The 18,578-nt window shown below is 43.8% G+C and overlaps 1 protein-coding gene across 3 annotated transcripts in view; it reads right to left on the bottom strand.

Moving 5' to 3' along the window:
* plxna2 (plexin A2) overlaps nt 1-18,578 on the bottom strand; it is a 183,286-nt gene that overhangs the window by 46,334 nt on the left and 118,374 nt on the right. For all 3 annotated transcript variants that reach the window (XM_084365510.1, XM_084365511.1, XM_084365512.1), the window contains exons 11-17: nt 18,375-18,471; nt 17,954-18,153; nt 11,493-11,644; nt 8,205-8,322; nt 5,338-5,474; nt 3,407-3,574; nt 1,320-1,413 (exon numbers count right to left, since the gene is read on the bottom strand). In XM_084365510.1, the coding sequence (XP_084221636.1) occupies nt 1,320-1,413; nt 3,407-3,574; nt 5,338-5,474; nt 8,205-8,322; nt 11,493-11,644; nt 17,954-18,153; nt 18,375-18,471 (966 nt within the window). The remainder of the gene's footprint in view (nt 1-1,319; nt 1,414-3,406; nt 3,575-5,337; nt 5,475-8,204; nt 8,323-11,492; nt 11,645-17,953; nt 18,154-18,374; nt 18,472-18,578) is intronic.

The following is an 18,578-nucleotide window of genomic DNA, read 5'->3' as shown; positions in this document are numbered from 1 at the left end:
GTAAGTACATTTTACTCAAGTACTGTATTTGTTTGAGGTACTTGTACTTTACTTTAGTATTTCCATTTTCTGCTACTTTACCTCCACACCACTACATTTTGGAGCCAAATATTGTACTTTTTACTCACTTTATAATATATATATTTTTTGGGTAATAACTTCAGTTCTTAGTTACTTTGCAGATAAAATGTTGCATCAGAACCAAAGCAGCAGCATTTTAAATAAAAAAATGGAATTATTTAATCAGCAATTGGATAAAAAAGAAAAAAAACTAATAATATCGAAACCATTAATCAGCCTAGTCGGTATTCGGTCGACCATTAGTATATCCGTAGATGTGAATATATGTAAGTACTATTTCTATGGATGACTTCAACTTTTACTAGTAATATACTACAATACTGCATAGTGTTACCTCTTCAGACACATTATTTGCTTTGCATGAAGGGATCACAAGAAAAAATGCAACAACTATTGTGTTACAGCATGTTTTTGTGCTGTGTTAGTACAGTACGCACCGGGCAGAGAGCACTTCTCTTTCACCTGCCCTCACTCTCCATTCAACCGGCTCCCCTTTAGTCCGCTCGTCTGATCTCCCTACCGTTCTCCAGACCACGGAGAGGAAATCCCATCCTTTTAATTAAACAAGGAGCCCCAGGACATGGGCTCAAATGCAATTTGTAACGATTTCCCACAGCCAAGACTTTGATTATACAAGGGCTCTTTATGCTGACCAAAGACTTCTGACCACAGTTAATCCTCTATTGAAACCCATTAGGAGCCTCCTTGCCCCCGATCATGCACACCTCCGACATTCCCCCCGCTGACCCGCCCACACCACCTTCTCTCAAACTCTGCTGTTCTCCAGTCTGCTCTGCATATGCATTAGTTCGAAAACCTTATTCTTCCTCAAACAAGTGAGAATTGTGTTCAGGATGACTGGTGTGACATTAAAACACAACAGAGCTTAGCAGGCAGGGGGGGGTGGGATGTGAAGCTGAGATTTAGCCTCAAGAAAATTTAGGGTAAACTCTTAATTAAACACTGCATGCAGACCACTCTCACTACCGGCTGCATAATTCAGATGCTCGTTGAAGTGCTTGAGACGACTGGGTTCAAGCAGGAAGCGTAGAAAGCTGGAGGGGCTGTTGGGAGGAGATAGTACTCTTTATACCCAAGCTAAACATCACTTAGCTTGCTTGTATAGCAGTGTTTGGCGAGTCAAGCAGGACCTAGTTAGTGTACATTTTGCAGAACATGTATTCAGGGAGCACATACAGCACTAACTCTATGGATGAGACGGTATAGGGGGTTCTTACGTTGACTGATTCGTGGCCAGCGTATTTGACTCGGATCCTGGGCTCCTGCACCACGTCCAGATTGGTCCCCGTCACCATCAGGGGTGTGTGGCCACTGAGGAAAAAACACAATTTATTCCACAGGTTGAAATACTCATGTTCATCAGACACCTTGCCATTTCTGTCTTATCTTTTTTTTTAATTCAGAGAGAGAATAAGAGAAAACAGTTGAAACAAGAAGAGAAATAAAGTGAGGGAAGAGAAACAGAGGAATTCAAAGAGTTTTAGACTAGACTTTCTCGCCCTGATGTACCTCTCCAGAATATTCACCATCAGTCGAAAATAAGCGCATCAAACTGGCTTTCATCCTTGGTTTCTTTGGGGAGATAATAGCCTTTGGAGTGGAGGATGATTAAAGATGCTTTTTAACTGACTTCACTTGCTGTAATCAACTAGTGCGGATTCGGGTTTGAAATACCAAGGTAGCTCAAGCATATACGGATGCAGCGGTGGTCCTGGGCTGCTTCATAACACAGCAGCACAAACAAAAGCACACACAAACAAAGCAGGAGCGAAGCTGCTGGATGTGTGGCTCCCCCTGCAGCTGTTTGGGTTGTTGTTGATGTTTGTTGTTTTTGTTGTTGCGCTCGTCAGTGTGGCGTGATAAATAAAGATGCCAGGCAGGAGTTGTTGCAATGATGAATGTCAGATGGGCCTGTGCTGAGGCTGTGGGTTCACTGTAAGAGCATGAGTTACTGTAGCTGGACCTTGTGCCGTCTATAGGCTCATCAAATTATATGGTCAGCTACCGTGTAGGTCGGTCTATCTGTGTAGCCTACTATCACAAGTGGGTGATGGATCACATGTGACAATGTTTTACATACATAAAAAGAACTAACATAATGTATAACATTTACCGAATTTACAAGAAAGCCCAAATTATTAGGACTTTGTCATAGACAGTGCCTCACAAAGCTTAGAAATGTTCTCCTGACTCACAAACTCTCAAAATTATGTGTTTTTTTAAGGGAGGCTGGCTACTTTCGCCAAGTGCAACAAAGACCTAGCCTATATTGATTTACTGTTTACTGTATTTGTAAAATCTGACATAATGTTGTCCGTCTATCCATCCATCCGTTCATCCATCCATGAGCCTGTTTACACCTGGCATCAACATGCCTCGTCTGGTGATCGATTACAAGCGGGTTATCACAGATGGATGAAAATCACAAGTGACAATGTTTAGACGGACAGAAAGGAAATAATAATGTATAACATGTGCCGAATTTACAAGACGACCCAAATAATTAAGAATTTGTCATAGGCAGCACTTCACAAAATTAATTAGGTTACATCTAACTCAAGAACTCACAAAATTGAGTGCTTTTTAAAGGGAGTCTGGGGACCATCTCCACAGGCTACAAAGACGTGGCCTGTATCGGTTACAGTTGCTGTATTTGTAAGGTTTGACATGTTGTCTGTCCGTCTGTGATGTCTATACATCTACATCTATCTATTCATCCTACATACATAAAAAGCAAAAAGCCAAGACATGTGACCAATATGATTCCCTTCCTTCTCCTCTCTCTCTCTTCATTTCCCCCTCCATTCCCTCTGTGCCGTCACTCTGCTGTTGCAGTGTCCCTTACACTCCGTCTCTAAGCCCGAGCCATCTGCTGTGGACTCGCACCTCTGATAGCACATTGTTCTCCAAAGCCTCCATTTCATCTTCATCCCTCTCTTGTTTTTAATTAGTAGTGTACAGTGCATGTGTATCTATCTGCCAAAGAAACTCAACAGATGGATCAACGCTGAATTCGATAGGAGAATATCAGGTCTTAACGGTGCCCATGCTCTCCAATCTGCACACTGTGGCACTTCTATCAGATCCAGACTAATTGGAAGGGAACCGAACAGTAATTGAAAGTGCAATATTGACTGCTGTCTGCTTACTTCCACTGGTCTGGACCGGCTGGGTCTAAAGCTTTGGATGAGCGGGAGGAAATCCTTCATTTGGGTGATGAAAGCTCAGAAGTGGCTGGTGAGGATGTGGATAAAAATAATATGTACAGTCTGTTGAGTATATATGGTGCACACAGTGACTTTACCTTGCAATGCTCCAGTCTGGTTCAATCCGCTGGACAGTGGGGTCTTCTATGTACTCGAAGGTGAGGCTCTCCCTGACTTGGGCGTGGTCCACGCTCACGCTGATCTGCACTGGGCCGAGCCCGGACAGGGAGGGGGCGGAGTAGCACACTATCTCCGTCATGGTCCGCCTACAAGAGAGGCATCATAGGATGTATTTAAATCTGTATCAAGGCACTCGATAACGTGTCATTCAGCATTAAACAACATATATTAACACACTGTTCGTGTATTGTTATTATTTTTTTTTTGTCACTGTTTGGTTAGGTTAAGGCATCAGAAATATTTTGTTAGTTTAAGGCAACAAAAACACTTTGTTGGATTTAGGTTGAAATATACCATTTCGTAACATTAAACACGTGTTTGAAAGGATAACCAGCCTTTTTCCAGTCTTCAAAGCTATGACATTACTGAAATGCCCTGGCGGTCCTGGAGCAACGTTAATTATGACGTTCCAGGAACACCATCACGGCAATATCAGAATGTGCTTATGCATTTTGTACTACCAGCCTTGTTCTGTAATGATCTGAGACAGAAGATGGCAAAAAAAACAACAAAACCTTTCATCCTCTGCCAAGAATAAATAACAGCTCTAAGTACTGTGTGGAAGACATTTGTAATAGAAACATGGAACATTTTTCAGAGTTTTTCTAAAACTTATGATCGCGCTGATCCGGCAACACGAACACACACAGGTGCAAATGAGCCAAGCAGCCCCTCCGCCACTGTCATATTCGCTCCTGTGCGTTCCCCCTCCTTCTCCACCACCTCCCTGTTCTACCTGCCCACCCCCTCTGAATTAGTCCCAATTCATTAGCAGAAGGAGAGCTCGTGGTAGAACGGTCCACCCATCCTCCGCTCCCTCCCATGTCGGGAATACAGTGGAGAAACACAAACCAGTAATTAGCCCCATATCTCATTAAAGCTGGCTTGACTCCTCAACCTTACAACATCACAGTCATGGATGGGTGGAGTGAGATGGAAGGAAACTGTGAGAGTGAGAGACAAGAGAATAAAAAAAAAAATAGGGGGAGCGAGAACAGATGAACAAATTGATAGAAAGATATGGTGAGACGGAGGGGGGTGGATGAAAAAGAAGAGAGATCCATAGGAGCACCAGGTTTTTCCAGAAGCTATTATTACAGGGTTTGATGCAGTAGGTCATCAAAACCTTATTAAGATTTACATAAGTTTCTGACAGGGAGAGAGAGAGAGAGGCTTTCCCCTGGGGGATTTCTCAGTAATATCAAGCAGGAAAAAAAATACAAGAAAGCGGTGAAATATAGCGGCTTATTTAATGGGAATAATCCACATCATCTCAGGAACAAGAGCTCTTGTTTTTGTTCTTTTCCCATTCGCTCACAGCATGCCCTATATCTAATATCCTCTGACAGTGATGTATGTAGCAACTCAGAAAAGTTAAAGAAACACTGAGTCAAAGAACTGTGCTGCCATCTGTGGATATTAAAGACATAAATGCAAATGCCAAAAAAAAAAAGTTACACACAGAAATATTAGACGAGCATGACAGAAAACCAAGACAAATGGGCTGCATTCGTACTGTTCCTGTTTTTCTTTTAATATTTGATACTTTTTTAATCACTTAATAAAGGTGACTACTGTCAACATTAACAGTGAGCGGGTTTGTTTCACCTCCTCACATCCACATTACGGTTTTAATGCTAACCTGTAAAACTGTGAGATTTAAACTTGCGTCTTTCATTTACACTTCAGGTTTACGCCTCATCTTAATGTGCAATAAAAAGCCTTTCTCCATGAATAGCCTCTGTTAAACAAAAGCCGATCATTCAGGCGTTTTTTAGCTAATTAAACTTTATAGGCTGCTAATAGCACTTTTATGGTATAAAATGGGCGCAAGAGGAGAAAGTCTCACCCAAAGAACTCGCACGTCTGGTTTCCAAACTGAACGTTGACGCTGCTGCCGGCACCGAGGTTTTCTCCCATTATGGTCACCTTCGTGCCCCCGGACTCTGGACCTCGGCTGGGGGACAGACCTGTGACTGAGGGAGTCTGCAAAACAGAGAGTAAGAAAGGTTAAGAGAGGCTGTGAGAGCACTGAAGGAGCAGAGAGAAAGGACAAACCAAAAGGCAGACAAAAAGGTGGGTGTTATCGAAGATAAAAAAGGCCAGCAACTTTGGGGAACCTCTTGAAACCTTCATGTATTATCAAAGATCCCCTGCAAATTACAGTTATTCATATTGCCAGGCCGATGGCAGTGGAGTGCAGCGCTGGTGGAGAGAAAAGAGGATAAAACCAGGAGCTCTTAGAGTCCCTGAGAGATCCTCCTCCTGTGTGTCGTGCATTGCCGGGGTTGTGTCTGAGTGAAGCTTTTTAAAGACAGTCTGAAAATAACTAGTGTTTACAGCTGCAGGCAGCTAGTCCGCCATCGCACAGACAGATGGAGAAATATCCGAGCAGACAGCCCGTCATACAGAAAAAAACACGCGTGCAGCGGCGCGCACGTACACAGACGAGCACACACACACCACTTCTGTGTGCACAAACATAAAACAACAATTTAAAAACAACTAAATGCACACGCTGTCATTTACGCTGCCACTTAGCCAAGTGCTCATGTATCGTGGGCTGAAAAAGACGGTCACAGAGGGAGTGTGTCTTATCGGGAAAACTGAAGAAGGCTGCTCTGGCTGTTTTTCTTTTTTGGTGGTCTGCGGTACAAGGGGATAGCAGTACCACTTCTAGGATCTGTGAGATATCCTTCGAGGAATTCCACTTCCCAGACCGGCAGCTGTAACGCGGGAGAAGAAAAAGTAGCCGAGGAGTTTACCACACAGCCAAGAGCATCACACTGATGAAACTCAGCTAGGTGTGACTACCAGGAGGCAGGCTAAAGCAGGTAGTCTGCAAACAACAGTAGTAATTACCGGCTGCTGTTAATTGTTAAGGGAGTGCTAATTGTGAAGGTGTGATGGAGCGCAAATGGAAAAGTAGATTATCTGTTCGCTGCAGGCCGGGCAGACGGCGTCTGACAGAGATAGGGGAAACGTGTGCGTCAACGTGTGAGAGCGGGGAGTAGATAATGTTTACCTGCCGAGCGGAGCGCTGGTTTCCATTAGCAAGTTGTGTGTGCATTTTATTTCATCGTTCTTTCTCTCCCTCTCTCTTAAGACCCCGCCCATCCACATTTCATCAACTGTTTTCATGTTTTATTGCGAACGAGCTAAAAACGCTGCAAGAAACACATACACAAAAACACCCCGCCGAAATGTCTATTATTCATTATCCACTTTATGAACGTACTTATAATGAGCTGTAATGAAAAATTATTCAGAACACATTATAAAGCATTTCATAATGACTTCTGAGGTCAAGTATCAACACATCATAATTGCTGGTCACTCACTATTGTTACTGTAAGTGGTAATTGGGTGCTTTAAGTAAGGGTAATGAAATCCCTGTGTCATAGACGGATGTAATACATTGCAGCGTGGCTATAAGTCACTATAAGTGGTCATTGTTTGCTTCAAGTAAAGAAAAAAAAAAATTATATATATATAATTATAATATAATAAAGGTACTTGCATAAAAATGAAAGGATTACTAAGATTTTAACTATTTGTTGTGAGTTTTTAATGCATCATAAACGCTGGTCTAATAATGATTTATGATTATTGTGGTAAGACTATGAAGTCCATTTCATTATAACCAGTATGAACATACATTTCGGAGTTCGTTGTATGAATACATATGTACATTTGACAGCATTTTGTGTGCTGTTCTTGCATTGACTTTACTCAAATTTCCCACTTCATTTGACCACTTATAGAGATGTATAACTAGCTTGTAATCTATTACATCTGCCTTTAACACTGGGATATTTTTAAAACGTTATTTCATGCACCCATTTGCCACACAGAGCAACTTTTAATCACATAATTAGGCATTACAATCACGATTATAATGTGTTTTAAAATGATAATGTATCATAACTGCGAGCTTGGATTTTAATAAAGAAAAATAATTAGCAATTAAGCCTTTTAAGTCATTGTAAAATGTTTTAGAATGTGTTGATAATTGTTGAAAAGCATAAATATGTTTTTGAGGGATTATAGACATCGGCATCATAATTATTCATGCATGATTATAACTATGACTATAAAGCACTGTAGGTGCATTATAACTCATTATTAGTATGTTCATGATGCCTTATAAACACAGGTTTCATAGACAATGTTACCAAAAAGACAAACTCCCCTAAGAAAGCTTCTATATACTGTATATGTATATATATATATATATATAAAAATATATATATATCATTCCTTTTTCCATTAAGCAATGCTTAACTTAATGCAGCTAGTGAGCTGTGAAGAATTCATTAATTTTTTAAAACAGCACCGTACACGAGCCCACATTGATTTAACCCTGTGATCCTGTCTCAATAAAGGCATAAACTGCATTTACAACCAGAGAGCTGCAGAGATCATTAACGGAGACCCTTTGAAAACCTTGTGATGTTAATGGAAGTATGTTGTTCGCAAAGTAACAAGTAAGCATCCACAGAGCTGCTTAATTACACTACCGGTAGTCATGGCAACTCACACATTGCTATTTGCCCGTGGCGCATAAACAATTACTTTGCTCGAAAAGCACAAATCACTTTTAATTGAACTAACTGTACACTTTACATCACTTTAATACAGCTCCTTAGTTTGCACAGCATGATTAACAACATTATATGAGGATACAGAGCAATGTGGCGTTATTGCAGTCATTACCACAAAGGAGTAGAGTTGAGAGGAGCGGGCCCGGAGTTCTGGTCTGCACTCTCCGACACACAGCTGGACTGGACCGGGTCTGCTGTCAGCGTGGGCCGGATCCATCTCACACACGATCCTACAAAAACACGCAACATAATTAATAAAAATAACGGCACAAAATAAAGCAGCAAAAGCAGTCGCAGCTATTCGTGAAAAAGCTGCACTGGAGAGAATTCAATCTCAGGAACAACTTAAGGCTCAGAAGTTGTCTATACGTTTAAAATCCTTGAGCGAAGTTGAGAGAAAGTAATCAAAACACTTCTCTGCTTGATATCGATTTATCCTCCACTCTAAATGCAATCTTCTTTTGTTGTCTCACTCATTTCATTACGGGACACATCCAGACATCGACAAGGACCCCCTCGATGACGGTCTTTAAATGAGACCAGTGCCTCTCCTCCCTTGGCACTTCAACACACCCCATCCTGAGAGATGTAAATCCACCCCACCAACAACCAGGCTCCTGACAGCGATGGTTCTGTGCCAGCTGGGTACGTTTAATGTAAATCACGCAGAAAGGATCAATGCGGTTTTTATCATGCCATGTGATCAGGCGTCACCCAGCGCCGCAGGTGACTAGATCAAATGACATAATAAAACGAGGACTTCTATTGATCGGCGGTGCCAGGGAGTAATAAAGTACAAGAAGCAATCACAGTGTAGGAAAGAAAGATAGAATATGTGGTGAGGCAGATGGCAGAGGCAGGAGATGAAGCAGAGCAGACGTATTATTTCTCCAGCGCTGATCATCTGAATTACAACAAATGACTCTGGGAGAGTCGCTGGTTGAACTATGTGGAAGAAAGTGGCTAAAGGAGGATTTACTCGCCGACAGAGCTGATATTTTGCTCCTCACCAGGCCTGAGAGAAACACAAACCCCACCTGAACGTCAGTAGTGCCGGTACCTTTTGTAAGGCTGTACATTTATGGAAATATGTTTGGCTTTTTCAAAACTGAACATTCAATTTCATGTTCTCCACCGAGGGACCGTAAATCCTGAGGTTTATTTTTAAACTAAATCCTCCAGTAATGAGGATTCAATTTAGCCGCCACATGAATGCTGCAGCCTAGCGTCAGCCCTCAGAAAAAAAATTTACTTTCTGACTGCTGAAAAACACAAAAGTTGAGACTTCTTCTTCAAAGCAGGAGTGGCTTTCACACGCTCCTCTGAAGTAGTAACATAAAACACACATAAATATGTATGCTTTTTTTCCCCCCTTTTTTGTCCAGTCCGCCACAGGAAGCCTGGTGACTGAATTAACACTCGAAACAAACAGCAACAGTCAGATAAGGACACGCATATAATGAACCGCGAGCCCGTGTGACCCCGAATGGCTCTGAATAAAAGTCAGCCGCGGATGAAGACTCCCACTCCTTCGCGGTGCGACTACTGGGGTCACAGGTTAGTTTTTTAATTTCGCTCAGTCTATTTTTTTTTTTTTTACATGCCATATAAATGAATTCCCTAGCTTGTCCCCAGTTGGATTAAAGTGCTGTCAGATCAGTGCGCTGCTGACAAATTGTCCCCTACAGCCAAGTGGCACATAGTGAATTTTAATTACAACTGCCCAGTAAAGAGCTGGGAAACACAGACACACTGTACATGATAGTTTTCAAACACCACCAAAAAATGGGGAATGAATATGATGAACCCGGGAGCAATTGTGCGAGAACATATGAGCGTGTGTGACCATACAGTATGTGTGTGATGTATGTATTGTAACAGCACTGTAAGGCTTAAAGTATGTGAGTTACAGCGATGGTGCAGTGCTGAGCTGTTCTCCTTCTGAGGGCAGAAGTAGGCCAAGGAAAGAATTAGGGTTAAAGGCTCCTCTGAGAGCCATGACTGTGATAGCCTGTGCGTGTACGTGTGTGTGCATAAGTGTATGTGTGTCAGCTGCGCCTCAGTGCTCAGCTATACATTTAAAACTTTACTCTGCTCTGCAACTGACTCCGAGTCTGCAGAGGGAGGACGGATTTCACACTTAGGGAAGACAGGCTGATTACGCCTGAGCACTTGTCACCCCTGAGAGACTCTCAAAATATAACTACATGCTTCTATAGTAAAATGTGATACCTGTGGTAAAGAGTAATGAGTTTACAGTCACATGCGGATTTTCCAATGGTGCCATATTTAACCTATAGCAGCAACAGCATGAGTGTTTTTGTGCTAGCTGTGTAGCTTCATTCCTTCAAAAATGGTATGATTCCTTTTTCTTCCATAAAGAATTGTGTTTCTTCCACTAATAACAATCTGTCTGACCCAAAGGCAATCCAGCCTGATCCTAAACCAAATATGTTAACATATATTTAATGTAAAGCATCTGAGCTGCATGTGAGTACATCCTCGCCTCTCCCCTCGCGAGGTCTGCATCACCCGGGGAGGGTTAAACCACCGTAACGTCTGTGTGTCTAGCCGAGGGGGAAGACGGGCAAGTTGCGACGCATGGGCCACGTTTCATTAGTTCAGGGTGAACAGGACAGACTTTAACGTGATGTATGCACAGCATGGGACAATTAGTGAGGTAAACACAAGTAAACACACACAGCTGTTCTGGGATTGGTGCTGACTAGATGAGCTGCAGAGAGAGGGAGCTGGGCTAGTGTGCTGCAGGGGGGAGAACAGCAGTGTCAGGGCCAGACTGTCTGGACCCGCTCCAGTCTTCATTAAGGTGGGAGATGGAGGGGAAACTGCTTTTTTTTGTTGCAAAACACATATATTGATCAGATTTTGTTCGCTGTTACATCACATACGTACAGTAATCTATCAACACCAGTGCAGGTGTGCAGTAGCATGAGCGTTAATAACCGATTTAATCGTGTCTATCATCTTATCTGTGCTGTTTTGGCGAGAAAATTATTTTGTCCACAAATTGGGTAATTAAAAATAATGAAAACATTTCCATGCTGCATTGTGAACAATATATGGCAAACCTTTCCCACCTGCCTTCAGCTAACGGGGCAATGTGTAAGAATTTTGATCTAAAATTAACAGAATGTGAAAAATAGTATAAATAATATCTGGACATTATGACGTCTATGTGTTGTGTTGCAGAGACATGTACTGAAGTTGGCATGTTAACCAGCTAGCCCCATAAACACTAACACTCCCCGGTAGCTGCACGGCTAACTGAGCTAACTAGCTAAGGGCAGCTACAGGTAGCAGCAGTAAGCGTTACTGTGGTGATATTTGTTTTGAGTATGAATATGACAGGTACAGTGCTTGACTTGTTGGTGTGACTTACTGTTCGGCGATGATGTAGCCATCCTCTACGGGCGTGCACCTGACCCCTGCCACCTCCACGTTGCCCACCATGTCTGAGAAGGCCAGACCGAGGTTCGTGCCGTGGATGGTCACCCGCGTGCCTCCCTCTGGGGGTCCGGCCACTGGGGTCACCTACGGGGGGCACAAAAGTCAGGGAGAATCTTGTAAATGCTTTTTGGTGAAGGCTGATACGAAAAGATGTTTTCCCTCTTCAGCTATGGACCTGTCTTTAAAATCATAAATGGGCGCAGGTTTCCACGGATGCTCAGGGGTAAATATGCTCTTTCGGTCCAGGTGGCTGTAAAAGCAATTAAGAGCGCACTCCCACGCCTGCATCCAGAATGTCAGTACATGCCATGAGTCATTGTGCCAAAAGCATGCGCTAATCACAACAGCAGGTAATGTTTTGTTCCCTTTTTTGCTCTTGCTGTCTAAACATGGCACCACATCCATGCACACACACACACCACACAAGAAAAGCACTTTTAAACTTATTTTTCATCCACAATTCGTTCCTAGAATATTAAGCAGCGGTGGATCCAATAAAATAAACTTTTAAAAATTAGATGGATTATTAACATCCTGGACAGGCGCCTGCTCCAAAGCTGCTGCTGTTGCCATGGATGGTAAATCTAACAAGGGGCCATATTAATGCTTAGTGCAGACCACCTACTCATAAAATACAATATGGCTGCCCAGCATGACCTTGGCACAGGGTGGCACGCTGCCTTCTGTGCCGCAGAGCCCTGTTGAGGCTCCGACCTGGCCGTCATCCAGCCCTTTAAACAAGAGAGGAGAAGAGGAGGAGGAGGAGGAGGAGGAGGAGGAGGAGGAGGCGGAATAAAGGAGTGAGAGCAGGGAGAGAGAAAACAGAGGAAGGAGATGGAGAGAGAAGACGGTACTGTCTGGTGGACAGCGAAGCAAAAGGAGATAGAGGAGACTGAGAAAGAGGAGGGCAGCGGGGAGGAGATGACTGTCACTTTGCTGTGTGGAGCTGCTAGTGCTACGTAAACAATCAATATGCTATTACTGGCCATGCAAGCAGAAGAGGAAAAATACAACAGTCGGTTGTGCCCGCTTACTGAGCCGCAAAGTGCCACGTGACAGCGACCCTTCAGAGTGTTGCTGCGCTCCCTCTCCTCCCTACCCCCCAACACCCACTAGGGCTTTGCGGCTTCCCTGTGGGACACCGGCATTGTAATCTAGATTCAGTGGACATTAATTGCTCTGGATGTAAAGTAAGTGTGTCACTGCACCGCCTGAGGGGTCTGAATACATGAATCTTTTAGCACTGCTTGGGCATGCAGGGTATAGAGGGGGGGAAAACATAATGGCTAAATATATCCATGTCAGGCGATGGCAGCAGCTATTCGAGTAGACTTAGTGATGGTTACATAAGCAATGTAAGGGGCCTGAGAGAGAACAAGAGAGTGAGTCGATGGGAGACTAGCAGAGGAAAGAAGGAAAAAGAAGAGATGGGACGAGGAGCGGAGGGAATGTGGATGCCACTCTGCCCGGCCCCATCAGCCGCGATGCATGACAGGTGAGGCAGGAGCGCTGTATCACAGATGGGCATGCTAAAAGCTTGGGAGACCTCCTCCTTCTACCCTTGAGGCTGAAATGGAGCCCTTCCCACGGTGGACCAAGCACAGGAAGACAGTCTAATCCATGCATGAAACCCATTTGACTGAGCTCCCCATTGGCAGATAGAGCCTTGATTCATGAGTGGATCACAGAAAGAAACACCACTTCAAAGGGCTCACGCCACTGATGTCTCCCAGCTGGGAGGCGTGAGAGGAGCGCTGCTCTTTGTCTCTGTGCCTGTATTTCTTAAACAAACAAAGGAACAAAATCCATAAAAGACCCTCCTTGTACATGAGACTGCGGTTTGATAGCCTGTAAGCCACATCCTAATGACCTCTGTAGACCAGAGGGAACCCAACTGCAGTCATGTAGTGGAAATAATCTTTTTGAGAGGGGAGGAATTTGTCTTTTTTTATTTCCCTGAAACATTTCCTCTTCTTTGCATCTTTCCTTCCTCCTTTCGCTTTCTGTCTTTCATCATCTCGTCTCCCTCGGGCTAGGTGACACATCCTCCTCCCGCTCTAAGCACCGGCTTGCTTGTTTGTCTTAACATTCAGACTTTCAGAGGGAACAGGAAGAGGAAACGTCATCGGACATGCATGCGCACCCCGCCGCCCTTACTCCCCCCCCACCGTTCCCACCCAGTGCTGCCATGCCATGCTCCCTGTGTAATCCTTTTAGGAGTGCTGCTGCCCGCCTGGCATTGTCACACTGTCAATAGAGGGGTAATTCCCAACAAACAGCCAGTCGGCTTGCGCATCGCACTCCCAGCTCCCCACTCTTGCGCTTTCTGTAGAATAATCTGTTTCTCCAGCTCAGGGGGATCAGAGCATTGGCCACTCACCGCCACCATTTCCCTTAGACGTTCTGCACAAATTTGGCGACAACCATAGAAAGACTAAAGAGGGGGTGAGACGGCCTGAATTGAGAAAAAGAGGCATTCTAATCCACGAGAAAGAAACTTCCAGAAAAGAAAGGGGGTCTCTTTTGGGGGGGGAAGATAATCTGCTAGTTTGAGCAGAAGAAAAACGATGGAGACGGAGAGAAAATGGCTGTCAATGCGAACAGCCTGGGGATGTCTGTCAGCGCAGTGTTGACTTATTCAGCTGAAGTAATGGTGGGGAAAGTTGTGCTGATGCAGCCAAGGCTAAACTCAATACATAGAGCAGAGGGCAATACACTGCCCCAGCTGCCTTCGGGCTATGCAAGCCTCGCATGTCACTGTAACAACAGTAGCTGACAGAGCTGAATGACATTATCCAAGACAATTCAGAGCTAATCATTTTTAATCCCCTTCCACAATGTCAGCATTCCTTCTGTGTATTCTTTGCTATCAATCTTTAATATACACACTTATTAAAAAATAACTGTATCTCCTTGAAGCTCTGAAGAGATTCTCCCAGAATTAAACCACTTGACAGTCGATGTATTTCTGTTTTACCATAGCTGGATATTTTTGCTTTTGAAATTAAATAGCTCTCGATACAGTTTAGGAGCTCGCAGCTAATCTCTTTGTCTTTGGACTGCGCTCAGACTAATTCGAGCATGTCACATTTAATTGTGAGTAGCATTTAATGGGCTTGATAAAACCCCACTGATCACTTGTTCCCCGAACAAACTACATCCTAAATACTTTATAGGGTCTTAAATGTCTTGTAGTCGTCCGAGAGATACGGGCGGTGATGAAGAGGAGTTTTCAGTGTGCTAAGAGGAGAAAACAAGAGAGAAAATGATGCGATAAGGGGTTGTATCTGAGGATGAGTGTGTTTTCCTCGGTGAGTACACTGATGCTGGCTGTTTGGATGCTGCTTTAACTTTTTGTGAGGTGTAAATGTGGAGGGGTATGTCGGGGTTATGTTGCATGTTGTCTGGCTGAAGTCTCACTTCGCTGTGCAACATTTTATTCACCTTTCTATTGGCGGTTTAATGAAGGGAAGCAGGCATACTGTAACAGCAACTCTCTCAGGGTTTCGGCAGTGAGGAGGGTTCAGTCGTGCCATGATACTGACTGACAGCCCCACCATCCCTCTGGTGTTCAAAATATCAACAATAAGCTTGCATACGCTGTGTGAGGGAGAAAAAAAAAAAGAGAGGAATCCTGCACTTTTTTCTATCCTTAGGCAACAGCTAGATGTTTATTCACTGTCACTGGGAGGCAGGGAAGCCTCTTTGCTGTACTGTAAACCCGCACAGAAGTCACGGCCAAAGCCTATTGAGGAGATGCCTTTCATATGCCCATCCAACTCCCAGCTTCATTTGATGTCATTCCCTCTGCTGTTAGCAGGGGCTTACATCTCTTCAATATTAATGGCCCGTGGTGGGAGGCACCATGGCACTTAATAGAAACATTAATTATTCAAAAGGCCTATCTTGTGGTAGGCACATCTACTAATGTGCTAGTATGTATACAAATCAGCTCATGATGGGGGCTTCGGTGCATACAATCAAAACCAAATTTATTAATAAATTCAGCCCACCAGGGGGATGTCTGCCTCTTAAAGAAACTGTAATCACTGAGAGACGAAGGGGGTAGGGGCGCGGCACAAACCAACGCCGACTTCAGCGGCAATGAAGAGGAGAAATATTGGCGCGTCTGTGTGAATCTGAAGTACGTGCTCATGCGAATCATGTAAATTAAATCAGAGTTGGTTTTTGCCACCTGCAGCTGTAAACAGACCTGAGTTCAGACGGCCCGCGGGGGCTCCGTTCCCCCCCTCACGTTCCTTCTTTCCCACCTTTTCATGGTTCGGTTCCTCTGCTCTGTCCTTTGTTCTCCACCGTTGCCTCACTTCACCCCGCTCAAAACCCTCCACGCTGCTTCGCTCTCATCCACAATTTCAACTTCATCCATCTCAGAGGAAAGATTCACCCGGCAACAGTCTGATTTTAATCTATCATGAGTCAGTAAGGAATTATTTTCAAATTATTTGTTTGCGAATAACTTTTTCGCAAAATGCTTTTTAACAGCTCCCTTGAAATATTAAACTTGTTGCAACAATCTTTGGCTTACGCACTGTATTTTGGTTGGAAATAACTTTCACCCTCAAGCTGACATCTCCAGCTCAGAACACGGCCTTGCAGCTGCCGTAGGTGGACAGATCGGTCTCTCTTTCCCTTCAATACATATTGGATTTCTGTGTGATTGTTCACCATGGGCAAGTTTGCAAGCCCTCGTTATGATTCTGACAAACTGATACATAAACCTGAGGTTTTCTGTAGATATATGACATGGTTGAAATGTTGTTTTAGCTTTATCTTCAGTGATGCCTTGTCAGTTTAAACAGGCCAGAGGTGACAGATGGAACATTTAAGGTGTTCAGCACCTAAAGCTGCTGAATGGTTAAGTTTACTTTTCTTGACATGGTTCAAAAAATTGGCCCAATCACCTTCCTCATAATGTACAATGAGCATTTTACCAACTTATTTTAGTACTGTGGGTGATAACATCAGGCATTTTCCTACCCTCAAATGGAGAGAGCAGAGTGATGGAGAGTCAGAATTAAGAACAAGTATGGATGGCCTTCTTCTTCATCCCGCCTCTCCTCTTCTGCCTTATCTGAGTACAGTATAGCAAATCAATTACCAAGTCGTTAACTTCACTTTTTAATTGGCTGGAGTAAGATGTGAGTATGCAGTGGAGGAATAAGAAGCCGAATGAATCGATGTGGGTCTGGTGGGTTAACCACAATGCACTGGTGCGTTACCAAGCCTAATTAAATAGTATGTCCTCCTGGCTTGAGTCCCCCGTGACAGCACACCCACCAGGCGGGGTGAGAATGTGGCAAAGAAAAGGCTTACTTATAGGAAAACAAATAAGCACTTCCAGGTCATGGCCCTGTTGGTGCTGAAGCGAATGACATCTAACCATTGGGTTGGGTTGTTGCAATGCCTGAGAAGGCTCAGAGAGTGGGAGGAAAAACAAAAATAAGCACACCTCCTTGCTGTCTCCATGAGTCACACGATACTCAAGATGACCTGTAACTCTTAGCTAGCTACTCTTTTGTTTTTGTGTGTGTTTTTACATGGTTCACTTTTAAAAATGTGTTGGTGCCAAAGTTACTTTCAAAGGGTTGAGATAACCTTGTGAGAAGACAAATGAGCAAGCAACTTTGCATACTGCACAAAGAGGAGGCAGATGTCAAAGAGACAGGCCTTTGAAAACTGAATATCTTTGGTGATGTGTGTGTGTGTGTGTGTGTGTGTGTGTGTGTCAGGGCCTTTGCCCTTGGATAAATCCTAAAGGTAAGATCAACCGTCACATTCATGTACCCATGTGAGCATTACACATACAGCCATGCATACAGTCCACAAGCGTACACGGCACATAAACAAAGTGGAACCGATGCTTCCCTGCTCTTCAGCTAAAAACAGCACTCTGCCAATTAGAGAAAAATCTGCAGGTATTAGATGTGGCCAGCACCCTGGGGAGCCTCTTTACGGCTCATTCTCATTCTTCCAGGGTCCAGAAGGAAACAGAGCAGAGTAGCACAGCTGCTTCTCATGCAACACCTCACAATGACATTTCACTGTCAACAGTCTCATAAGAACTCTGCTGTTATCAGTGCAACTTCCGACAAAACAATTGAGAATAGTATAGTATAGTATAGTATGGTAGTTTGATATAGCATAGCATAGCACAGTATAGTAAAGTATAGTATAGTTTGGTATTGTATGATAAAGGTTGATATAGCATAGCATAGTATAGTATATTATAGTACAGTATATTATATAAAGTCAGCTTTGTGCCCTTATGGCCCTCTAAGAAAAACTAGATGTAGTGAGGTGGTAGCTGATTTTTGCACAGCTCGATGCGCGTGGGCAGGCAGGAGGGACAAACAGAGGATTATGGGTACTGACCTCCGTGATGCGTGGGTTGGTGCACTTGACATTCTTACTGGACAGGTTCAGCCAGCGGGTGGTGTAAGGATTGATGGGGGGGCAGTGGTGCCGCAGGGTACACCTTCCCTCTCCACTGCACCAGCCACACTGGAACTTCCTCTCTGCCTTCAGACACATGCCGCAGCTGTCTCGCTGGGCTGCACACTTGTACAGGTGCACTGTGGGATACAGGAAGTAACGGGGATATACAGTGAACATACAGGAACTTTGTTTTCTTCTCTCTACTCAGCAATAATGCATAGCTTAAGATACAACTCTATGCACACACTGTCAGAAAAGACAACATTCAAATTCAGGGAGATAAAATGATGGACAGGAGATTCATGCACCCTCATCCTGTTTGCGAGCACATGTTGACAGCAGCATCTCTTGCTCTTACCTTGGATATTCTCCGGGTTATCAATAATGAAGTTGCCATTCCACACCACCGAGAAATCCACAGGCAGCTCACTGATTTTCATTCCCTCGTACAGATACTGGAGGCAAAGGAAAAGGCAGAGAATGAGGAGGTGGGGGGAGGAGGTGGAAAAGATGCAAACAGAGAGGAGGATTTCAATGGGAGGTTTGGGAATATGCCACTCCC

The sequence above is a fragment of the Pagrus pagrus genome (genome assembly GCF_965226575.1).
Source record: "Pagrus pagrus genome assembly, chromosome: 11".
Lineage (NCBI taxonomy): Eukaryota > Metazoa > Chordata > Actinopteri > Spariformes > Sparidae > Pagrus > Pagrus pagrus.
Note: the sequence above shows the minus strand (reverse complement) of the source record. Positions and strands in the feature narration are given on the sequence as shown.